The 22,791-nt window shown below is 35.8% G+C and overlaps 2 protein-coding genes across 3 annotated transcripts; one reads left to right on the plus strand and one right to left on the minus strand.

Annotated features, from left to right (window-relative positions):
* Positions 1-3,414: 3,414 nt before the first annotated feature.
* On the minus strand, positions 3,415-11,251 carry LOC121410022. Of its 2 annotated transcripts, none has more exons than XM_041601842.1 (3): positions 11,196-11,251; positions 4,891-5,779; positions 3,415-4,851 (listed from the first exon to the last, which is right to left on the minus strand). In XM_041601842.1, exon 2 carries the CDS (start codon positions 5,764-5,766, stop codon positions 5,236-5,238), a length of 531 nt encoding a protein of 176 aa, XP_041457776.1. In that variant the 5' UTR covers positions 5,767-5,779; positions 11,196-11,251; the 3' UTR covers positions 3,415-4,851; positions 4,891-5,235. The 2 variants fall into 2 exon arrangements, with proteins under 2 accessions (XP_041457776.1, XP_041457775.1); XM_041601841.1 differs by lacking the exon at positions 11,196-11,251 and adding an exon at positions 10,182-10,273.
* LOC121410021 (28S ribosomal protein S25, mitochondrial-like) lies at positions 10,291-20,945 on the plus strand. Its single transcript, XM_041601840.1, has 4 exons — positions 10,291-10,509; positions 17,662-17,768; positions 18,272-18,359; positions 19,979-20,945. Exons 1-4 carry the CDS (start codon positions 10,376-10,378, stop codon positions 20,211-20,213), a joined length of 564 nt encoding a protein of 187 aa, XP_041457774.1. The 5' UTR covers positions 10,291-10,375; the 3' UTR covers positions 20,214-20,945.
* The last annotated feature ends 1,846 nt before the right edge of the window (positions 20,946-22,791 follow it).

Below are 22,791 nucleotides of genomic sequence, written 5' to 3' on the forward strand. Positions count from 1 at the left end.
TATCTTTTTTTTGAAAAGTGAAATATATTTTTTTTGAAAAGTGAAACATATTTTTTGGGGGAAAAGTGAAATACTTTTTTTTTGAAAAGTGAAACATATTTTTTAAAGTGAAATATAATTTTTTTATAAAGTGGAATATATTTTTAAAAGTGAAATATAAATTTCTTTAAGTGAAATGGTTTAGTGTAGGAGAAAGATATATTTTTTAAGTGAAATATATATTTAATTGATTCCCTATATGCGTGCCATAGTAGGGATCATTGACTGACACTCTTGTTCTACATTTACATTCAGGATAAGTGGTGTCGATAGAGATTATACATGGAAATAAAATGTTGTACAAGCAATACAAATGTGTATGATGTTGCTTGATTTCTAGTTTTTCGGCATTTCTGCATCTATCATATTATGTCATAAAAAATTCTAATTTGCTGAGGTGAGTGATAAATCACTCTACCTGAAATGGATTAAGGTGAGTGGTTGTGAGTCCCTGGTTCTATTTTCAAAAGAAAAATTGTCATGCTACTCTGTGTCCACCAAATGTGACATTTCCCAATGTTACATGGACACTGTGACAATATTAAGATTTTCTTTTGAAACTATGCATAGGAAATCTGAGGTAGGATGGGGGGGTCGGGTGTCCAGACACTTTATATTTTTGAAGCCCTTTTTTTTGTCTTTGGATTACACTAAAAATATTGAATTCAATAATTGTAATCATCTTCTATTTTGTTCTCTATAATATATCCTAACATTTTGTATTAAAAATTGATGAAAATTCGCTTATAAATTTTTCCAAATGACTTTCTAACATTGATCGTCCGGACATACAACCTGTCCGGACACACAACTGGGTAGGTATTTAGCTAACTGACTAAACAAGTAAATACTGTACATATTGACTTGTTTCAAGTTCTAGTCAGTCTAATTGCATTAATTTAACTTTTAGGAACACATGTAAATATTCCAATGCTACACAGACAATGTGTCCACTAAACAGCATTATTTATTTATTCATTTATTCAATTGTTTTCATCATTTTATACACTGTTTTGCTCAATAACTTCCTGGAAAATCAGTCTAAATGGCCCCAAATTTCCAGTAAAATTATGGTCTTAATACAAATGTTAAGCTGACAAACAATAAATGTATAGTATAATCACTATTGAATTGTGCTAAAATGTCACAATTAGTGCCATAATTTCATGACAAGACCCAATTACATTTTAACATCCAGGATGTGAATTGCATACAATAAAAGCTGGACACAGCACAGATGACATACAGTACATGTGCTACTTAATGAATTTTACATTCTATTCCTTTCAAAACGAGACATGCTGTATGGAAATCCAAACACTCGGTTGTATATGTGACAATATCTAGCATAAAAATACAATTCAATAGAACATCCCAAAACATGTACACTCTTTACTGCAAACATCAACCTCACAGAAGTCACAATGGAAATAGAGTTTTGTTTTCCTTCAAAACCAAGGGGGACTTAAAACAATAGAGCTGGAGTATAATATTCAAGATTGTACCCTGGATGACTAGTTGGTATGAATCATCAGGTTTCTGTACGTGATGAAAGGAAAGCCTAGTGTGAAAAAATGTGATACACCTCTTGTACAGAATTTCTACTGAATGTCAGTTAAAGTTTAAAGGGGAATGTCACTATAATACTTATTTCTCTGAGTTCTTTTAGTGGACGGAATACTTCACGAGGTGTAAGATGAAATGATCCATTCAACGAGGCATAGCCAAGTTGAATGGATCATTATTTCATCTTTCACTGAATGAAGTATTCTGTCCATTGCACAAATTAAAAAAAAATCATTATTTAGTTTATATGACACCTAAAGACTGATTTTTTTTTCATATGAAAATAGACAAAATCGTATGGATCCAAAATTGCAAGGTTGATGGCGTCATTGCAAAATGGGCTGAATGAACAATATCAACCAATCGAATCACAAGGATCTATCTAGGTGTCATATAATGTGAGATGAATGATCTTCACATCCATTGATCTAATAAAATGAATACTTGTCCTAAATAATACTGATAGAGAAAGATATAGGCCTAATGGCTCCAAATCCAATGATGGATGGATTTCCACTGCTGATAGAGGCCAACTATTGTCCTCCATCCATGAATGTTAAATCTATGGTAATACCCGACGTCATGATATCATCCTTCAAACAAAGCTATATACGGGGAATGCACAACATGATCAGCACTTTCAAAAAATATTTTTGAAAAAAACAAAGCCATTAGGGATGAGACTGGGATGTGTTTAGAGCGATAAAGAGAAACTTATGTCCTTTGGTACATCCTGTTTGCACAATAATTACTAAAATTAGTCAGCTCTGCATGGACCATAGGGTCAGCTCTTCATGGCCCTCAGGGTGCTAGATAACAATAGAATCATATTTCTGCCGATAAAAAACTTGGTAGACTTTATAGGAATGTCCCCCTCCCCCCAACAACTATTATGTACACAACTAAAATAGGAAAGGATTAGGGCCTACTTTCTATGAAAGTGAAAGCAATTAAAAATCAAATTGTTCTTTGAAATTCCATTTGATGAATCTGAAAAGCCTGCATCAATATTAAAGATCCAGACCGGACCCAAAAATGAAACTGACAAATTATATACCAATCGAAAGCTTATAAGCTACTAAATACAGCAAGGTATGCTTTATGCATTTTCACCGCTTCCCAGCTGAGTATTTTGCTTAAGAATATTCCAATTATCGGGCTTCGAACCCCGTTTAGAAAATAGGCTTTATTGTGCTTTTCACCTGCCTCGAGACCGTGACGTCACGTTGTGTAAGAAGCGTCGTGATTCCATAGGTTTGTACAGAGAAAAACTGGGTGATTTTTTTGTTTTCCAGATAACGCATTTCATTCTCTTCACTTCTATCACAGAGGGATATCACATATATTTTTCCCACAAGCTTGAATTTATGAAATCTACAGTTTTGAACTAGTTTTTGCCATATTTTATTTCCTGCTTATTTGGCGCAGATTTCAATTCTATCTGCATTTTGATTATGTATAACAACTTTTCCTGACATAGCAATTTAGGCCCAATAAGAGCCAAACAAAGAAATCACAAAAAAGTAGTGAATAGTTGTAGGTTTACAACAATTTGAACAGTGAATAATTTTGAGTGCCATTTTCATCTGAAAACGAAAAAAAAATGGATTCATAACATGGAAATGGAAGAAAATACCCAATGCTTTTGTTCACAAACCTATGGAATCGCAACCCTCCAGACACAACGTCATCATTTCCAGGCGACGTGGGGGTGCTCAATCAAAGCGTAATTTGGAGGAGCAGTTTCTTTGATTTTTATTTAATATTTTTAACTATTGGAAGGAGATATATGTAATATTTTTGGTATATTTGTATTGTATGAATCATTACCTTTATTTTGATATATGATTGTTTTTACACCGGTCAGGGTCTTTAAAATAACGTTAACGCTACATTGAATTCTGCACAAACTTGTTTTTTTAACTCACGAGTGGCACTTATCTTTCAATATCTTAAAATGAAATACAATGAAACACAACAAAATCTGTTCAGGGAATCACTGCATGTACACATATTTCCATCTTTAAGAAAGAAGCATGTAGGAGGAAACAACCATGTCTGAGCTCTCAGGGCTACAATGACTTGCTTTAGAATATTCTTGTATATCATCATACATGTACATAGCTGTCAGGTATGCTAAATTCAATGGTCACCATCTTAACTAAAGAGGGAGCTATCACAGAATAAAGATGATCCTCAATTGCTTCATTATTTGCAGAATTCCTGAATGGTTAATATCTAAAGGTAAATAATTATTTGTCAGGTGGGTGAATACATAGACTTTACTTGACACAGGATGGATATAAATGTATCATAGGTATGCATGAATACAGCAGGGCAATTCCATAAAATGACCAACCTTTCGACCCCCATTTTTCTCAAGTCTTACTTCACTTCGTAAACTGACCAAGTCATGATATTTCAAGAACATTACAGACTTTCAAAAAACACAAGAAATCAGAGACAGAAAATTTAATGAAGGTCCCATATATAGGGGGTCGGACATACATCATTTATGGAATTGTCCAGTAGTGATTTTTTCAATAGCAAACAAGGAGAGGAATACAATGTACACCATATATTTGTCTATTCCATCACCAAAGTGAACATAAAAGGTATAATGGATATAGACCAAATAAAATAGTGATTGTTTAGCAGGGATAGCACACCTTTGTCAGACCTAAATAAGTGGGCCTTCCCCATCCTTAAATACAGGATAAATCCAGACATGGTGCAATTCTCTCAATCCCATAGCCGATATCAACTGATCTGATCAATTACTTTTGGGACATGCATTTACTTCCAGTTTTACGGTGCAGTGCAATATCTCTGATGCTTCAGCCCAGCACTGCTTCAGCCAGGCAAAACGCATTGAAACTGTCAGTTCCAAACTTGCAGAAATTTGTTTTATTACCTCTTCTTACGTGAGCAAATATGGACTGACATGATGACAAGTTTCGGAGAATGTCTGTTTTGCGAGTAAAGGAGTTTCCGAGCGAAATAAATGTTTCTACAACCCGTAAAGAAAGGAATGAACTATAAACTCTTGCCAGAAAAGTCATGAATGTTCAGCTAGGCAGGAGCTGGGAGATAATCATGAGCTTTTGATCACTGGAAATTCCATTGAAGTAATTGGTTCTTAGTACATGTACCCAGTGGAATTTCTCATAGCTTCTGCATTTGGTTCCATTGCCTCAGCATTGGACTGCTTCAAAGAATCAAATGAAACATTAAATTGTAAAATACCTTTGTACTTGCGAGATTATATCAGTAAGTAAACGATACCTTTGGTGTACGATGTGAGTAAACGGTATCAGAAGCTTACATCCCCAAGAATTAAGGGTAAAAATTTTAGAAATGTAGCAACCATTAAGACCTATAACAGTAAAATGTAAGTCTGATTACAAAAGCTACATGTACACTGGTTTGAATCAATAAATGGACTTTGGTCATTCCTGCACAGAACAACCGGTTTATATTAATGAAAAGAAAATATCAGGATAAAAAAATAATGGTTATTTCATTAGTGTGTCATGCCCTAGAATCATCTGGAAAGAAAACAGTCAGAACCCAAAGATGGAGACCACACCATTTATCTAGACCCTACAGGTTTCAATATTCAAGGAAATGCTACCTACCTTCCTTCAATTTTCGTCTCAACTTAGCATGGACTCCTTTGACAACATCAGAAGTTTTCTTCTCACATCCCTTTCCATCATCACTAAAGGCATGGCATGGGCTTGACAGACAACCATCTTTCTTGTGTGTACTGGTAGCATCGGATGACTCAGAGCTGGAGTAGTGCCTCCAAGTTCCCTTCGCACTGGTTGCTTCATCAACAGTTTGTCTTGATCCGGAATAAGCCATTGATGACAGGACTCTTAAAGATGGTGGACTGCTGGCACATCTTGCATGACCTGTCATATTGAAGGGTGTATGTAATACCTCTGACAGCCAGGGATAAGGCCTGGATGTGGATCTTGGACAAGCCATAGATGAGAGATATCTCAGAGAGGGTGGGCTTGTGGCTGACTTATCATCTCTAAGATGATAGGAGGAGTCCTGTGAGAGGCATGAAATAGACAAGTCTTTGGGATCAGCTACAATACCAGCAGTAGGTGTTCCTTTGAGATTGTTTTGAGGTTGAGAAGTAGCCATCATTGAATGGGAATGTCTGTATAAATAGAAAATGCAAAAAAGGACATTAACAGTAGACCAGATGCTAAGTCTCGAGAAATGGAAAATTATGAATCAGATTTATTTAAAGCAGACTCTTGAAGGCCCTCAACTGAACTTTGCCTCCAGTGTTGGTTCATGCATGCACTGACTACAGAATTCCCCTCCCCTCACACACACACACAAACCAATTGTGCATTGCAAGAGCTCAGTTTACTTGCCATGCCACCAAATTTCTGGCCTTTTTTAATCTCAGGTGCCATTATTACTACATGTATGGTGGTCCCAATGTCTATGAGCTCAATACTATAATGTTCTGAACTCATTGACACATGGATGGGACTACAGCCTATAGGAAAGGGAGGGATCCGCCGTACGGGGGGGGTGGGGCATAATTTCAAGTAGAAAAATGAAAAAGAAAACCTATATTATTAACCCAGCCTGTAATTTGTTTGGAAACAAACTCTGTGTGTACAGGTCACCTTCTGGAGCCCGTTGCATTAAACCCCAACTGGAGTTGGTTTTTTAATTTAGCATCTACATGCAGCAACTCTCCCATTTGAATTGTGAAGGAGCTGGTGCCAGTTTAACTACTTCTTGTAACATTGGACCATAAGCATCTAATATTGTACAATGCCTACTTTATAGCTTGTTGGATGTGAGCAAATGGGAGACTAAAATGTCAAAAATTTGTTCAGTTAGTTGCACACGTACCGTCCAAAATATACGGTCAAGGACAAGGTGACGTCACTATCAAAATGAGGATTCAATGCATAGCACTAACCAGGTGTAACACACATACTCGTAGGTAAATGCACACATGCAGCTGCAGATCAGATTCATGCTTGGTGAGGGACTTTGCTTTTCACTTTCAAAAATTCTTTCTTATTTTCATAGATTAAAGAAGTAAAAAAAATTATTATTGTTCGTATTGACTATTGTCGCTAACTTCCGAGACATTGCACAACACAAATATGTAGCGAATATTCTTATTCATGCTCACATTCGGTGAAACTGAGAAAGACATGAGTGACTTGCAACTGCAGTTGCACTCTAATCAATTCGGCTACGCATTGTTGAATAGAGCCTTGGGGGGGGGCACTCAAATTATATTTAGATGGGGGTGTGCCTCACGAAACCCTGAAATAGGGGTCTAAGGAACTGACCACAAGGGTAAAATATGGGGTGGGAAATAAATATGTACCGGGCAGTGTAAAAAACGGTCTATAGAACGAGATCGCAATACAGAAGGTACGGTGCACGCTAGCACTGTGTGTGTATATTGCAGGCACTAGTGGTGCATGGAGGTGCTAGCGGAGGGAATTGTGAAGCCGTGCGTGCAGCTCTCGCATTCGGTGCTCACGCTGGACAATTTTGGCAGGACTAAGGGAACTGAGAATAAGATGCTTCGTAACGGGGGTCTTGCGAGCGGGGCAGGGTGGCTTCAGAGTGGAACTTTTGTAATTCAGATTAATCTAGATCTAGAGAACTGAAAATTAGGTCTGAAAAAGGGGGCCATCAAAGCGGCACGTCCCCACACAACCAATATATCTATGTGAGTGCCCCCTAGCCTAGAGGACTCCTAATGATATTTTTTTAGAGAGTCAAAAGGGGCCTAAGCTTTCAATCCTAGCAGAATCTTCTTCGGAGGCAAAATGACAAACATATAAAGTGGAACAACCATAATATAGACCACAGACATTCAACAGCAACACTAGAAACAAGGAGACAAAAGGGGTATTAGTGAGAAGAGATGACCAATCAGGTTAATGAAGGGGATGAAAGAAAAGGAGTATGCAGACACAAAGGGAAGTTAGTGTAAGGCCAAAGAAAGACCTCAAGCCAAAAGGGATTAACATATAAGGCAGGCAACGTCAAACAGGATCTGGAACAAAACAGTGATAAAATTATTTTATGATAATGATATTGTCATTTCATCATGGAGCCTAGAGAAGCATATGGGACTGCCTGGAGAAGATAATAAACAAGGGAATTCCCTTCATATTTAACATCTGATAGCAGCCAATATTTTAGACTTATATTTTAGGTGTTAGTTATAAAATTAATAAAATTTAAAACTTGATTATAAATAACTATTATTATGATAATAGTTATTTTTAATCAAGTTTCAAAATTTATTAATTGTTGAATAATAATTTTTATCTGTAAATTGTTATTCAAAACAGCATTTTTTAACATTGCTTATTGAAGCTACGTCATAACAAAGCGGTTCAAGGGTCAAGCTTATTTTATTTGTGATGTTTACGAATGGATCAAGGGATCTACACAAGATCGGTCTGGAAAGAAACTTTTCATATTTTCATATCTATACTAACAGTTTTTTTGTACCTTCATACGCATTAGGCGTATGAAAATATATATAGATCTATCTAGATAAATAAAATCAAACAAATTTACGTGGTTTATAGCTTTAATTACGGATTTCCTAGGGAAATCATCCTCGTTTTTTAATCTATGTCCTGCTTAGGCAAGCAAATGGGGAGGATTTCAAGGCAAGGCTCCGTGATGAAAAGTATGGTATGTGTAAAAAGATTTTGAAATATCATCATGGTCATGGAGTCCTCAAGGCCTATGCAAAATCTCGCACCATCGGCACCGCACTCATGCCAATTCAGTTCGGATTCGCTATTTTTATTGTGACCACACGTCCACTGGCAAGCCTTAGCTCAGCTCAGTCTCTAGACCAAAAGCTTTGGTCTCTGTTGTTGGTTGTTCTACTGAACTCTGTTGGCTCCACTCACCAAATACAGAGACCCACTAGTTCACTGCTACCATCCTGCCTGTGGGGAATCTACAGGTAGGAGTCGTAGGACTATGGTACGCCAATGCTGAATAGAGCACACACTTTAAAATATCATTTTTGTGGCCAAAATTATTAATTTCTATACAGTTGCAATTCAATTTTCATTAGGAACTCAAAATAATTTTTGTATTGACCAGAGCGCTCAAAAACTTGAATCTTGGGCATATTTTTGTGTACACCCTCTATTGGTGGAAAGTAAGATGGTAAGAATATTTTCATTTTCCAAGCACTATTTTTAATTAAAATTTTTTTTAAAGAATCAAATTTACTTAAGAGCCAAGTAAAATAATACCCTTTTTACACAGGCTAAAATTTCCTTAACCCCGTACTATAGGTGGGGCTAAATTGCCATTTAGCCCCACCTATAGTACGGGGTTAAGCTTAGCCCACTTTCTTTTTACACAGCATTTTTGCAAAGTGGGCTAACCCCACCTTTAGTACGGGATTATTTGGCCCTGCAAAAAAGCAGGGTTATCCCAGCAATTGCGGTGCTAAGAGCGATAGTAGGGGTTAAGATCGCTAGTGTAAAACGAAAGTGGGCTAAGCTTAACCCCGTACTATAGGTGGGGCTAAATAGCAATTTAGCCCCACCTATAGTACGGGGTTAAGGAAATTTTAGCGTGTGTAAAAAGTGTACGAGTGAAGTACTTGTACTACGAATGATCGACAAAAACCACTAGTCCGGGGTTAGCGAGTTTCGTGTGTAAAAAGCAAGCATTCCTTATCTGGGGTTAGCAATAACAATTTGGCATGTGTGAAAAGGAAAAAAATAGTACGGGGTTAGCGATAGTCCGGGGTTAAGAAAATCCTGTGTAAAAAGGGTATAAAAAGCTGCAATGGAACTGACAGTGTAAAAAAATCAAGCATTCGTCCAAAAGAAAAAGAGAAAATAAGCCAAAAATTGTCAACCTTATTTTGCCACACATGGAGATGTAACTGAGAACAAGGTTGTATCATAACCTGGCTTGTTCATTGAATGAGTGACAGAGACCGAAGTTCTAGCTCGATCTGTACAGGGGACTCGGTGTATAATAAGTTCGGATAAAACAGCGAAGTGAAGTTGCGCGACAGCCAAGGTAAGTCACTGTTTTTCCTCCTTATATGTTTATTTTTCCCCATTTTGGTGCATTTCAGGCCAAAACGGGAGGAAGCCAAACAAAATCTACTTTATTTTGGTACAGTCATGACAGTTCTTTCTATTAAGAGAAAAAATGAAAATAATGACTGAGCCTGCGCCTGCCTAGCTAGCTGAGCCCCAACGTTGGGGGGATTTTGCATTGAATGTTAACCCCCTAATGGTGGCTGCACGATCGATAGCGAGCCGTTTGTCTACGAGGAGAAATATAAAAAAAATAAAAAAGTAAAAAACTCGAAACAGACGGCTGCCAGCTGTCTACTCAGCCTCCACCTCTGAGCGGATCCCGGCTGTCTCTCCAGCCGAGGCTTCTGGCAGGTAGGGCACATGTGGCGTGCCACGGCGCGGCTCGGCTTAAGCATTTAGCCCGAAATTTAAAGTTCTTCGATCTAATATTTTCATCCATCAAGTAGATGTGAGAGTAAGTCAAGTTGTTCTTACCTCTAAAATCTCAAAGAATCCCAAAGTTTTCACGTGATGAATACCAAAATTTAGAAATAGAGTGGGTTTTCAGCTCAAGCAGCAGCCACGACTAGACTGGAAAGGAATCACCATGCAGTAGCATGCACTTCCGGTTTTCGATCGCGCATTGCGCAATCGAAGTTAGTGTCTGAAGCAACGCAACAATATCAATCATGCCAATGAAAGGAAAATTTCCTCTTCGGAGGACAATTCGATACCTAGAGCAGGGGAAAATATATCTTCGAGATTCTGTTAAGATTTTGACAATCAACTATAATTCTTTTGGGAAAGAGAGTGATGGAGCAAGGTGAGGGATTTCTTATGAAAGTTAAAGTTAAAGTGTAGACTAAGTGTTCCACATACATAAAAACACACAGATGGGACTGGTCTTATTAATGCATCATGTATGATGTATAGTGAGTGATTGTATTACCGACCGGCCTTGTATTACCGAACGCGCGCATCATATGCGTCAGAAAATAATCAAATACGCTCAAACCTTTGCAACTTCCTTCCAAAGGGAACTTAAATAGAAAAATGATGAAAAATTATCAAAAACACAATTTCGAAGTCTTTATATCCTCAAAACAATAAAATATGGTCAAAATAGCTAATGAGTGACTTTGTTGTTTTCCCAACTTTTCCCATAGAAAACACACGTTCGGTAATACGATACCTTTTCAAGTGACCAAAATATTTCACTAGCGAAGAGGGGTCCGATTGGAAGCTGATGTCGTAAAAATGAAAAACAATTTCGGCAAAATTTCTGCATATTTATATTTTGTAGGTATTTGTGTATTTATGATGAAAGTTTGGTGAATTTTATTGGAATAATGTGTTTGACATGATCAAATTCATGAAAAGTGTTCGGTAATACGATCCACTACCATATGTTTTAATGATTTGGGAGATTTTGAAGATCTGAAAATGAATGTAAATTTGTAATGAAAAATGTGTCTTATAAATTTTATTGCGGAAAATACCGTTATTTACCAGATTGTTTTTTATCACACCAGTATGGTGTTGGTGGACTGCACTTTAGTTTATCAGCTATGATCAGAACTTCAGGGGCCCGTTTCTCAACACATGGACAAGTTAGTCATATCTTTATCCACCAACCACGGAGTTAGTTCCAATCTTACTAAACCTGTTTCTCGAAAGGCTTCCTAACTAGAATACCTTGATATCGATACTATCGGTAACAAGAGCAGACAAGACGTAGCCTTAGTCACAAAATAGCATGATTTTCAAAAATAAAAATTATGACAAAATTGTCAATATTGTGATGAATTGGGAAATACATCTTTTCAAAATAATAGCACGGGTAAATTATGCATCATACATATTTAGGCCATGAAGACTGGAGCAATCAATTGCTGAGAAAATGAAATTATGAATAATTCATTTCATGACTAAGAAATCACATATGGACGTTGAGATGGGAACCCCCGGGATATTCAATTTTAATAGTTTACGAAAGTAAACCAAAACGGTTTTCTTTGTAAAATTATGATAATTATACAATATTTTATGATTCCAAACATCATCAAAATATAGTTTAACATAAACTTTTTAAATATTTGATACCGAAACATACGATTTGACGAATTCTATGCATAAATTAGAGATATAATTTATCCAAATGGTAATAGGGGTCTGAAAACAACGAATACGAGCGTAGTTATGGATGGCCTGACGTGGTAGAATCTTTATCAATTAAATTATTTTACTATTTCAAAATGAATGGTTTTGTGGTGTTTTACGAACAGTTTTTATAGCTTATTTGCATTACAATTATCATTGAATGCATTATCCCACTTGTTTTGTGATGTAATTTCAACCTCTATGATTGATTACGTAAGATTAAAATTTTCGAATTTCTAGGCACTTTTGCACGTCATAGTCTACCCATGTGATGCCACTACGTCACTAAGAAAGAAGTTGTGACAGGTTCGGAGTTGTCATAAATATTTAGTGAGGTTGTTGTACCCGAACTTGGCAAAGAGGGCTTCGTGAAACGGTTAGCGGACAAGTAGCTCACTATCTCCGATTTAGTCAAGAAGTTAGACTTATGACGGTGTTGAGAAACGGGCCCCTGGAGAAGAATGTGCAGTGGTCTGGGGCACTCAATCATGTCAATCAATGAACATAGTTATGATATAACCTTGTTCTCAGTTATATCTCCATGTGTGGCAAAATAAGGGTGGCAATGTTTGGCTAATTTCTCTTTTTGTTTGGGGCAAATGATTGATGTTTTTACACTGACAGTTTCCATTACACCTATTATTCATACAACTTGGCTCTTTTTAAATTTGATACCGTAAGGGCACTAGTACTCAACCCGTTTGGAGCAGGGTGACCAGACGTCCCGTATTTCCCGGGATTGTCCCGTATTTTGCTTCTTTGTCCCGGCGTCCCGACAAACCCTTACCGGGACGCCTATTCGTCCCGTATTTCAGAATATTGAACAAAATGTATTTAAAAGTGACGAATTTTCATCCAAATAAATATGACGAAGCAGAGACAACAATGAAATTGATAAATAAATTTATGCAAGTTCTGCGGTGATTTTCTTGCTAACCCTAATATATCGCAAACGAACTGGCCTCCTGCCATTGTGTGGCAGGCTACTATAGCTAGGCATGTAGTATCGGAGCAGATTCTCTCCACCAAACATGCGAAAATAATCACAAAATCGGCGGGAAATTTGTATAATGATATTATGGGTTCTCATATTACTGATTTGGAGATGAGATCGTAGGAACAAGTTCTTGAGTTTATAGATCTAGTTGTTTAAGCCTTCGTTTTGAGTCTTGTTGTGTATGATGCCGCGATGTTTGATCTAATTTTTAAATAAAAAGAAAATCACTTAGAAATTTTATTCATTTCTAAAACTTTTTTTTTAGTTTTAAAAATATATTTGAAAAACACCAAATATCATTATGAATTTTTGTTAGATGATTGATTTTTTTTTGTTTGCTTGAAGTCTGAACTTTTTTCCTCTTTCTTATTTTTCTATCCTTCTTTCTTCATCCTTCTACCCTTCCTGCTTGCCGTTTTTGTTCCATCTATCTTTCTTTCCTGATCCATTCTCTCTCTGTGTGTTCATGTTTTTTTCTTTTCTCCTTTTTCTTACAGTTGTACCTGTCTTTATCAAATTTCCTTTTTTTATTTCCTTCATTCTTTCTTTAAACTTTTTTCTCCCCCTCCCTTCCTCTCCTTTTAATTCTTTCCCTTCTTCCATTATGTTTTCATTCCCTCCTCACTTCATTCTTTCTCCCTCTCTTTCCTCCTTTCATTCTTTATTTTATTTTCACTTCTAATTCTATCCCTTATCCTTTCTCTTCCTCCAGCCTTAATTCCTTCCTTCCGTCCTCACTTACTGTTTTCATTCTTTCTTAATTGTTCATTTCTTTCTTTCAAAGAATGAAGGAAACACTTTTCTTTCCTTCATTTTTTCTTTCGTCCTCCTTTTCTTACTTTCTTTTTTTCTCTCCTTTATTTTGTCTTTCACACATGTATTCTTCCATTCCTTTCTATTTCTTTCTTTCGGTATTCCATTCAAAGAATGACAGAAACTTTTTTCGCTTTTTATTCTTTCTTTCATCGTTTTATTCTTACTTTCTTTTATTCTTTTTTTTTATTTCCCTTCATTTTCCCCTTCATTTTTTCTTTCTTTCTTCTCAGTTCATATCTTTTCTTTCGTCTTTTCTTTCTCTCCTTCATTCTTTCGTTCACCCTCCCAATTCTTTATAATTTTTCACAGGTGTAACACTGTGTAGCCTTCTTTGTTGATCTTTTTTGTCGATTGTCCCGTATTTCATTTTGTGAAATCTGGTCACCCTGGTTTGGAGAGTTTCCTCAAATATATAAAAACATAGAATTTACCTGAATTTCAGACCCGTCTTATTTCTAAGAGCAAATGCTTGTTATTCTTTTTCCGTTATTTTTTTCTTCAACCAGTCGACTGTGTGCGCGGGCGATCGAATTATAGGGCGACGTTTTTTTGCACTAGTATTCAACCCGTCTGCACTAGTATTCAACCTAGCGATGAAAGATGGTCCTGTCTCTCAATCTGCCCTTGTCCCATCCGACTATGGACTAGACCATTTGAGATGAGACCAAACAGGGAATTAATCAAAGCCAGAGACTTACATAGATGTAATTTACCAATATAAACCCTTTTGAGATTTTCTATCTATCCTCACTAGGTTGAATACTAGTGCAATTCAGTGCAAAAGGCCATCGGCGCATAATTCAATCCTACGCGCATACAGTGGACAGATTGATAAATAAAATACCGACAACAGATTACCCTGGAAATAACAAAGGTATGAAATTAAGATAGTTTCCATATTTCTAAATATTTTTGGAAATATGTCAAAATCTTTGAATTATGCCGGGTTGAATACTAGTGCCCTTACGGTACTTTAAATCATTTTTTTCTTAATTAAAAATAGAGATCAAAAAATGAAAATTTTCTTGCCATATTAATTTCCACCAATAGAGGGCGTACACAAAAATATGCCCAAAATTCAAGTTTTTGAGCGCTCTGGGGAATACAAAAATTATTCCCAAGTTACTATTGAAAAATAAATTGCAACTGTACGGAAATTAGTAATTTTGGTCACAAAAGTGATATTTTAATGACTTTTTAAAGTGTGTGCTCTGGACAACATTGGCATACCATAGTTCTACCTGTAGATTCCCCACAGGCAGGGTGGTAGCAGTGAACAAGTGGTCTGGGGCATGTTGCATAAAATGGTCTTTTGTAGAACCGTTCTACATAAGAACGAGATATCACTCAACTGTTTCACAAAGCCGATTTTATATGAAGAATGATCCTTGGAAAGACACCTCCAGACATGTCCTACGTAGGCATGATTTTCTTTGCACACCGCTTGCCACCGTCGGCATTGAGAGAAAATGCGTTTACGGCAAGCCACACTGACATATCACCTTTAAACATATTTTGTAGGGGGTTGATGATGCATTTATCCGGGATGGCAGCAAGTTATTTTTATATGGTGGCTAGTTGTCATCAATTTCATTTTCAGGTCAACAAGGCGACCAAAAACGGATGTCATTTAAACTTCTCTGGGGTATTATGCAGGGGGGTAATGTAGGCCCCAATATTTTTTTATGTTTTCTTTTATCCTCCCTCCGTCGTATCCCCACCCCTTTCCATTAAAAAAATAATAAACTTGAGATATCGAAATGGGCGACACTATCTCTGTGACCCCTCATGCTTTCTCATTATAAATTAAATGCAACAACATGATAACAAATTTCTTTAAAAGAAATTATGCAGGGTAAAAAACATGTTTATATAATGTTCAGCCAAAAAAAAATCACGATACAAACTATAAGATGTTAAACTTGCTTAATCATTTATTTTTATTTCATTTTTGTTATGATTATTGTTTTTGACTGATTTTAATTCTAATCCAAAATTAATTGTATTTGGGATAACTTGAGATGTGAAACAGCGAAACAAAACAAAAATCTGCAGTAATGAAATAGCTAATTGAATTCAAGATACAGATTAGGCCTATATAGCTTACGGATCCATCACAATCATTACAAATGAAGATATGTTCATCAAAGTAAAGATTATGGAAAGTCCGTTCGAAGAGGCGCATTTTAAATCGTAGGCCCCTATGTCATGTTAAAGCAACATATGTATTTTTTATATTCTTATTTCTTAAACCTGATATTCTTTAAAGTTCCATAGATTACGGTGATCAACTTTAAAATATGACCAACGTTTATGATCGTTGTAATTATAAGCATTATTTCTGTAAATAGTATTATCCATTGCGGATTGCACAACTTTCTGTTTTTTAATTATTATTGCAAACAGTACTTTATTCACTTGGACATGTTTGCAGCAATTTACATATTTTCCTTGTCTTCGGTTAGGCTTACTGATCGTGCAACTGAGGTATGTTTATACTCTAAACACTCACATTTGTATTTCTTGCATTATATCTGACAAATAAAATAAATAAATTAGATTTTTCACACACAGCCTCTCATATTTTCCTTTTTAGTCTCATACAATCAGACACTGCTGATTTTGTTTACTCCATTCAAACCCTACTTTTACCATAACAAATAACATACAGTATTAATGCATAATTTGAAAAATTATTATGTATACATATTCTATAAAAATACAGAATATTGAACTAATAATGTCGAAATTAGGTAGTTAAATCAATTTTATATTGGATAAGGGTCATTTTCTTTGAAATATCAATGAAAGGTGTCTCTAAAAGGACACCGTGTTCGAAATAAGGGAAATAATGAAAATTTCGATTTTATGAAGGTATGTTTGTGAATCTTTTAAGTTTTTTCTCTTTTTACCTCATAAAGTAAGCTCCATACATCAATTCTGCAATCAGTAATAAATAAAAAATTATTGATCTCTTTTTATTAATATAAATGATTTTATGAAAAGTCGTCATTCCGAAATAAAAGGTTCAGGTGGCGATAAAGACTAAATATTTTTCCGATACTATCGATATCAAATGATGTCGCCAATCTTCCTATCTCAGAAGAATGGTCCTAGGACGTTCCTGCGTATCGCTCATCTCATCGTGCAACAGGCCCCATGATGATGTGTTATTAATAATTAGACATATACTTCTTCATCATTGGAGTCTTGAACCCCCCGGCATATATGTATAAGAGACACATGTAAGCAAAGATGAATTTCCTTAGGAAATCCATCTTTATATATAAAAACCATGTAAATTGTTGTGATTTTATGAATCTCTACACCTTCCTACGCCTAATGCGTAGGAAGGTTTAAAAAAATGGTCAATTAAAATGTACAAAAATGAAGGTTTCTTACCAGACTGATCTCATGTAGATCCCTCGATCCATATGTACACAACGCAAATACAATAGAGTCGACCCTTGAACCGCTTATGTATGACGTATCCGGTTAGCGATGCCATTTTGACGAACAATTTATAGAAAAAAATTATTATTTCACAAATACTAAAATTTAATACGTGATTCAAAATAATTAGTAGTATTACATGTATGCTAAATATTTATAATCACATATTAAATTTGAGTATTTGTGAAATATTACCCCGGCAGATTCCGGAACATGACTCTACATGTAGCTTAATCAAAGGTAGGATTCAAATCCTTGCCAATACAAATATGACAATGTAGTTTTATTGTTCATTTAGTTTGGGCCTTGTGAGTGGTGTAGAGCTCTGTACTGATGCTTTAATCCTCTTGATGACAAGTAATTGACAGCAGATTTGATTGGAGTGCTTTAAAAGCTTTGCATAAAAATTGCTTAATTTTTAAACTTCTGATTTTTGTTCTTATTTCTTAAAAAAAATGTCAGCCATGATCAATGCAGAATCAGATAAGGTTAAATTGTAAATATTTATAGCCGAAGTATTTCTCACCCCCTCCTCTCTCTCTGTCACAGGGACTTTGTATTTTACCACCTACCTCAGCTGCAATACAAGAATCCAAATGTACAGATGCAAACCTTCAAGAACATCACACCATCTCCATTTATCAGATGTTTTCTAAGTAAGTACAGTACAATGTATACAAAATTATGGGGATGCAATGTATTTTAGGTTTTAGAAATATGCTGTAATTGTGGAGGGGGGTAAAGGGAGATGAAAATGTGAGTTCACCTTTTAATAACTTCATAGATAATTCTCAACATGATTGATTTTTTTTCACATTGGCATTTCCCAATCAAGTGTTCATGTACTCATAATGGATTTATACAAACTAATGCATTTAGTATTTTATAGAGTCTATTATGTCTACTACTCCTTTTGAAATCTGATATATAGTACCCTTTGTTCATGTATTTTCCTAAACTTGGATGAGGCACAGACCTACCCAATTCTATTCCTCAAACAATACCAGCTATCCTCAAAGAAAATATGTTTCCTTAGTGTTAGATTTTTAGCTTAATCCAGAATGAAAATAATTTGTACAAAGTGGGCTGTAAAGATACACTTGCTATGGAAGATAAAATCTCACGTTTGATGATGCAAAGATGTTTGTATCATTTACAGATGAAGGTGAAGAGGTGCTGATTGATATTGAGGATAAGACCAAAGATGATATTGAAGAACATCTAAATAAAGTTCTTGGAAAATCAGAGTAAGTCTTCTAGAAATAATCTCAAGTGAATGATTCAGTGGCTGATTGTTTTTTAATTTTTGTCTAATCAAGTATCACTGAACACTCTGCGAGTTTCAGGTCACATGACCAATGTCAAAGGTCATTTAAGGTCAATAAACTTTGGCCAAGTTGGGGGTATTTGTTGAATTACCATCATAACTTTGAAAGTTTATGGTTCTGATTCATGAAACTTGGACATAAGAGTAATCAAGTATCACTGAACATCCTGTGCGAATTTCAGGTCACATGACCAAGGTCAAAGGTCAATGAATTTTGGCCATGTTGGGGGTATCTGTTGAATTACCATCATAACTTTGATAGTTTATTGGTCTAGTATATGAAACTTGGACATAAGAGTAATCAAGTATCACTGAACACTCTGTGCGAGTTTCAGGTCACATGACCAATGTCAAAGGTCATTTAAGGTCAATAAACTTTGGCCAAGTTGGGGGTATTTGTTGAATTACCATCATAACTTTGAAAGTTTATGGTTCTGATTCATGAAACTTGGACATAAGAGTAATCAAGTATCACTGAACATCCTGTGCGAATTTCAGGTCACATGACCAAGGTCAAAGGTCAATGAATTTTGGCCATGTTGGGGGTATCTGTTGAATTACCATCATAACTTTGATAGTTTATTGGTCTAGTATATGAAACTTGGACATAAGAGTAATCAAGTATCACTGAACACTCTGTGCGAGTTTCAGGTCACATGACCAATGTCAAAGGTCATTTAAGGTCAATAAACTTTGGCCAAGTTGGGGGTATTTGTTGAATTACCATCATAACTTTGAAAGTTTATGGTTCTGATTCATGAAACTTGGAAAGAAGAGTAATCAAGTATCACTGAACATTCTGTACGAGTGTCAGGTCACATGACCAAGGTCAATGGACTTTGGCCATGTTGGGGGTATTTGTTGAATAACTATCATAATTCTGAAAGTGTATGGATCTAGTTCATAAACTTTGTAAGAGTAATCACACATCACTGAACATCTCGTGTGAGTTTCAGGTCACATGACCAAAGTCCAAGGTCATTTAATGTCATTGAATTTCGGCCATTTTTGAGGTAATTATTAGATTGCTGTTACAACTTTCAAAGTTTATAGATATAGTTTATAAAATGTGGATACAGGGGTAATCAAGCATCACTGACAAGTCTTGGGATGCATGATCAAGGTGAATGTCATTTTTGTCAATGAACATAGTATTGTATCATTATATTAATGGTGTTTTTTGTGAATAATTATTTTTAGTAGTTTTCAAAGTCAGCACTGCTGCTACATGTGTATTGAATTGCACGATGCAGGTGAGACTGCCAGAGGCGCTCCACTTGTTAAAGTGTGTTTAGGGGGGGGGCTGGAAAAAAATCACAAAAACATGTTTATTAATGTTTACTGAAAAAAGTGGTCAGAGGGAGGCTACCCTGCCCCCACCCCTCAGTTTCACAATCCCTGTGATATTTGTTTTATGTAAAGGCAATGATCGACATACATACATTATGTATAGTTCATTATTTGTACTACTGTATATTGGGTTAAGATGTGAGCGATAAGTATGGTATTAACTTATTGCTTTGTTTTCTTTGCCATCAGGAGAGTGTTAGCCACTGAAAGGAAAGCCATGGAGCGTTCATCAAACCCAGCAAACTTTGGTCGTACCTTTGCTCGATGGTGTATCTGTGAGGTCCCTGGTCAGTTCCCATGCCCAAAGCTAAAGCCTATGCCCAATGAGATGAAAGGAAAATATCGTGATTTAAAGGAGGACAGTTTACGTGCGCCAGAGGCACTAGTGCATAGAGCAGACTCACCCACAGAAACAGCAGTATAACAGTCAATTTTACTTCCAAGAGACTTTTTTATTTACAGTATTATCTCCGGATAAGTATTCTCTGTAACTTTTTACCATTGATTCATGAAAATTATGATTATCACATAATTTTGTAACCCTGTAGCAAATCATTCATTCATCAATAATCCAAACCTTGTGTGAAAGTTGATGCCTTAGCCATTCCATGAGATGCACCCATTATCACCATGCAGTATAATGCAACTGTACCAGGTTTTGGAAACATCTAGAGGCCTGTGGTTTGAAAAACTCTGAAGACATTTCATTGGATGCTTAGGAAGGCAATCTGTATGGTACGCAGCTGGATGCCCAAAGTTTGGATAATCAAAATATTTTGCAAAGATGGACTTTAGTTGTAAATTCCTAATTTGAAAGCAGTCATAGCCATATCTAGATACCACTAATGCTGATCCAAAAGATTAGCAAAATGATCTAATCATTTGAATCTGAGTAAGTAATCAAAGATAACAACTTCACATGGATACAAGTTAAGAGAGTCTGAAAATCAACTTTACTGAATTGTAATGAGCATTGATAGCCAAACCAGTTCAGACTTTAACTAGTATCCAATTTCTTTTTCTGTACCCTAAAAATAAATGGCTGATCTATTATCTATGGTACCAAGGTATTTCAGTAATGCAACCTTTGTAAATATATTGTAAGCATATATATGATAGATCAGTCTATGAGCTTTTAATTAAAAGTGATGAGAAATTTTACAATCTTTTGTTTTGTTTGTTTATATTTAAGGGGGATTCAATCAATAAAATGTCATTTTGTACAATGAGAAGATATATCATCTTTGATTCTTCAGTAACACAAAAGCTAGTCAAGTTGACTATGGTGACATGAATTTTCTTCCCAAGGTCAACCGTGTCTTACTGACCTTTACTTACCACCAACAAAATTTGATTTTACTTCAGTGTCATTTTGAAATAGATTTTGCATGATCACAATGTCATTAAGTCAGCTTTGCAATATATTCTATTGTGTCATTATGATATGGACTTCTTTTATAGTGGACTTGTTGAGATAATGAGCACTTTTAGAAACGTATGTTGAAATAGACAACTGGTCCAAGATGATGTCATTTTTTGGCCTGCCATATGCCTCAGGTCCTCACACACGTTGACTATCAGAATCGAGAACTTCATCACATCCATTCTGCGGTTCTCCTAAATCATAGTCGACGTGCACGTGAGTGACGTAATTTTAACCGTTCAAGCTCAGCATGAAGATCAACCTTTCCCTTTTAAAACAGTTTTCAGTGACTTTTCACAAACTTAATGTAAGTTGTATGATGCATTATGTTTAACATATTTGAAATTCCATCCTGATCTCCAAAATATAAATCCAAACTCATGTAAAAAGGAAAGAAAGCAATTGGAAAGGCAAGTAAGCACAAGTTGCACCTTCGCATCACCCGACCGGGTCGGCAGGCGATGGTACACCAGATCTCGGGGTCGGGCAGCGTGTCATGACCTGCTATTTATCACGCCATTTCTTGTGGACATATGTACACGTAAAAATTGAGTGAAATCTATAATAATCGTATCTGTAGTGAACAAGGGCAGACGACGACGTTGACTCGACGATCAGACAACTGTGACGCCGTTCACGTTCACTGCTCCTAAAACTCTATATTATGCCCATGACAACATGAACATTACAAAGTTTTCTGTTCAGCTTGCTTGAAGGGAAATAAAGATGTGGCCGCCATATTTGTTTAGGTCATCAAGTTTAAGATCTAAACATATTGCTTGTGGGAGCTGTATGGAGAGTAATTTGTCTATGACCATGGGCCCTGTTAGTTGATATTTTCCCTTGTGGGAATATATGTATATGTTGTATTTTCAAATAGAATTACATATAATGCTTTCACTTGTCAAGAGAGATGATCAGGAGGGGGTAATTGATTATTTAGTCTCAGAAATTTCTAAAACAGAAATCATAGAATAAGATCAATGAAAGTTTGAGAACAATTGCACAACAATAAGAAAGTTATGAACATTCAAATGTCAAAATTGCTCATGCTATAGAGATCCTCCGTTTGGCAATGTGATCAAGACTTGTGATGTCACACAAGTACATGTACAACTCTTTCCTTTATTCTCCAAAACTTCTTTTTTCACTCATTTTAATGACAGTACAAACTCTTTGGCCACGATTGATTTTACAAAAACTCTTATTTTACAAGTACTCCCATGGAAAATAAACACCTATCTCTGAACAGACTTGACAAAATGGCAATTCAAGTAACATACATATTGGTAGAAATCTAATTAGAGGTCTGACATCACATGTGTTGATTGCATTGCCAACCTAATGATATCCAGATCATAGTCTGAATGTTTATTTTTCTCATAACTATTATTTGTTTTTTTTTTAACTGTCATTAATTTCTTTCTTTAATTGTTCTGTTTTCACACAAGCTAACTTTCTCCCTGGGCTTCATTCTCATTTAAAGGACAAGTCCACCCCAACAAAAACTTGATTTGGATAAAAAGAGAAAAATTCAAAAGCATAACACTGAAAATTTCATCAAAATCGGATGTAAAAT

The sequence above is a fragment of the Lytechinus variegatus genome, chromosome 3, assembly GCF_018143015.1.
Source record: "Lytechinus variegatus isolate NC3 chromosome 3, Lvar_3.0, whole genome shotgun sequence".
Classification (NCBI taxonomy): Eukaryota; Metazoa; Echinodermata; class Echinoidea; order Temnopleuroida; family Toxopneustidae; genus Lytechinus; species Lytechinus variegatus.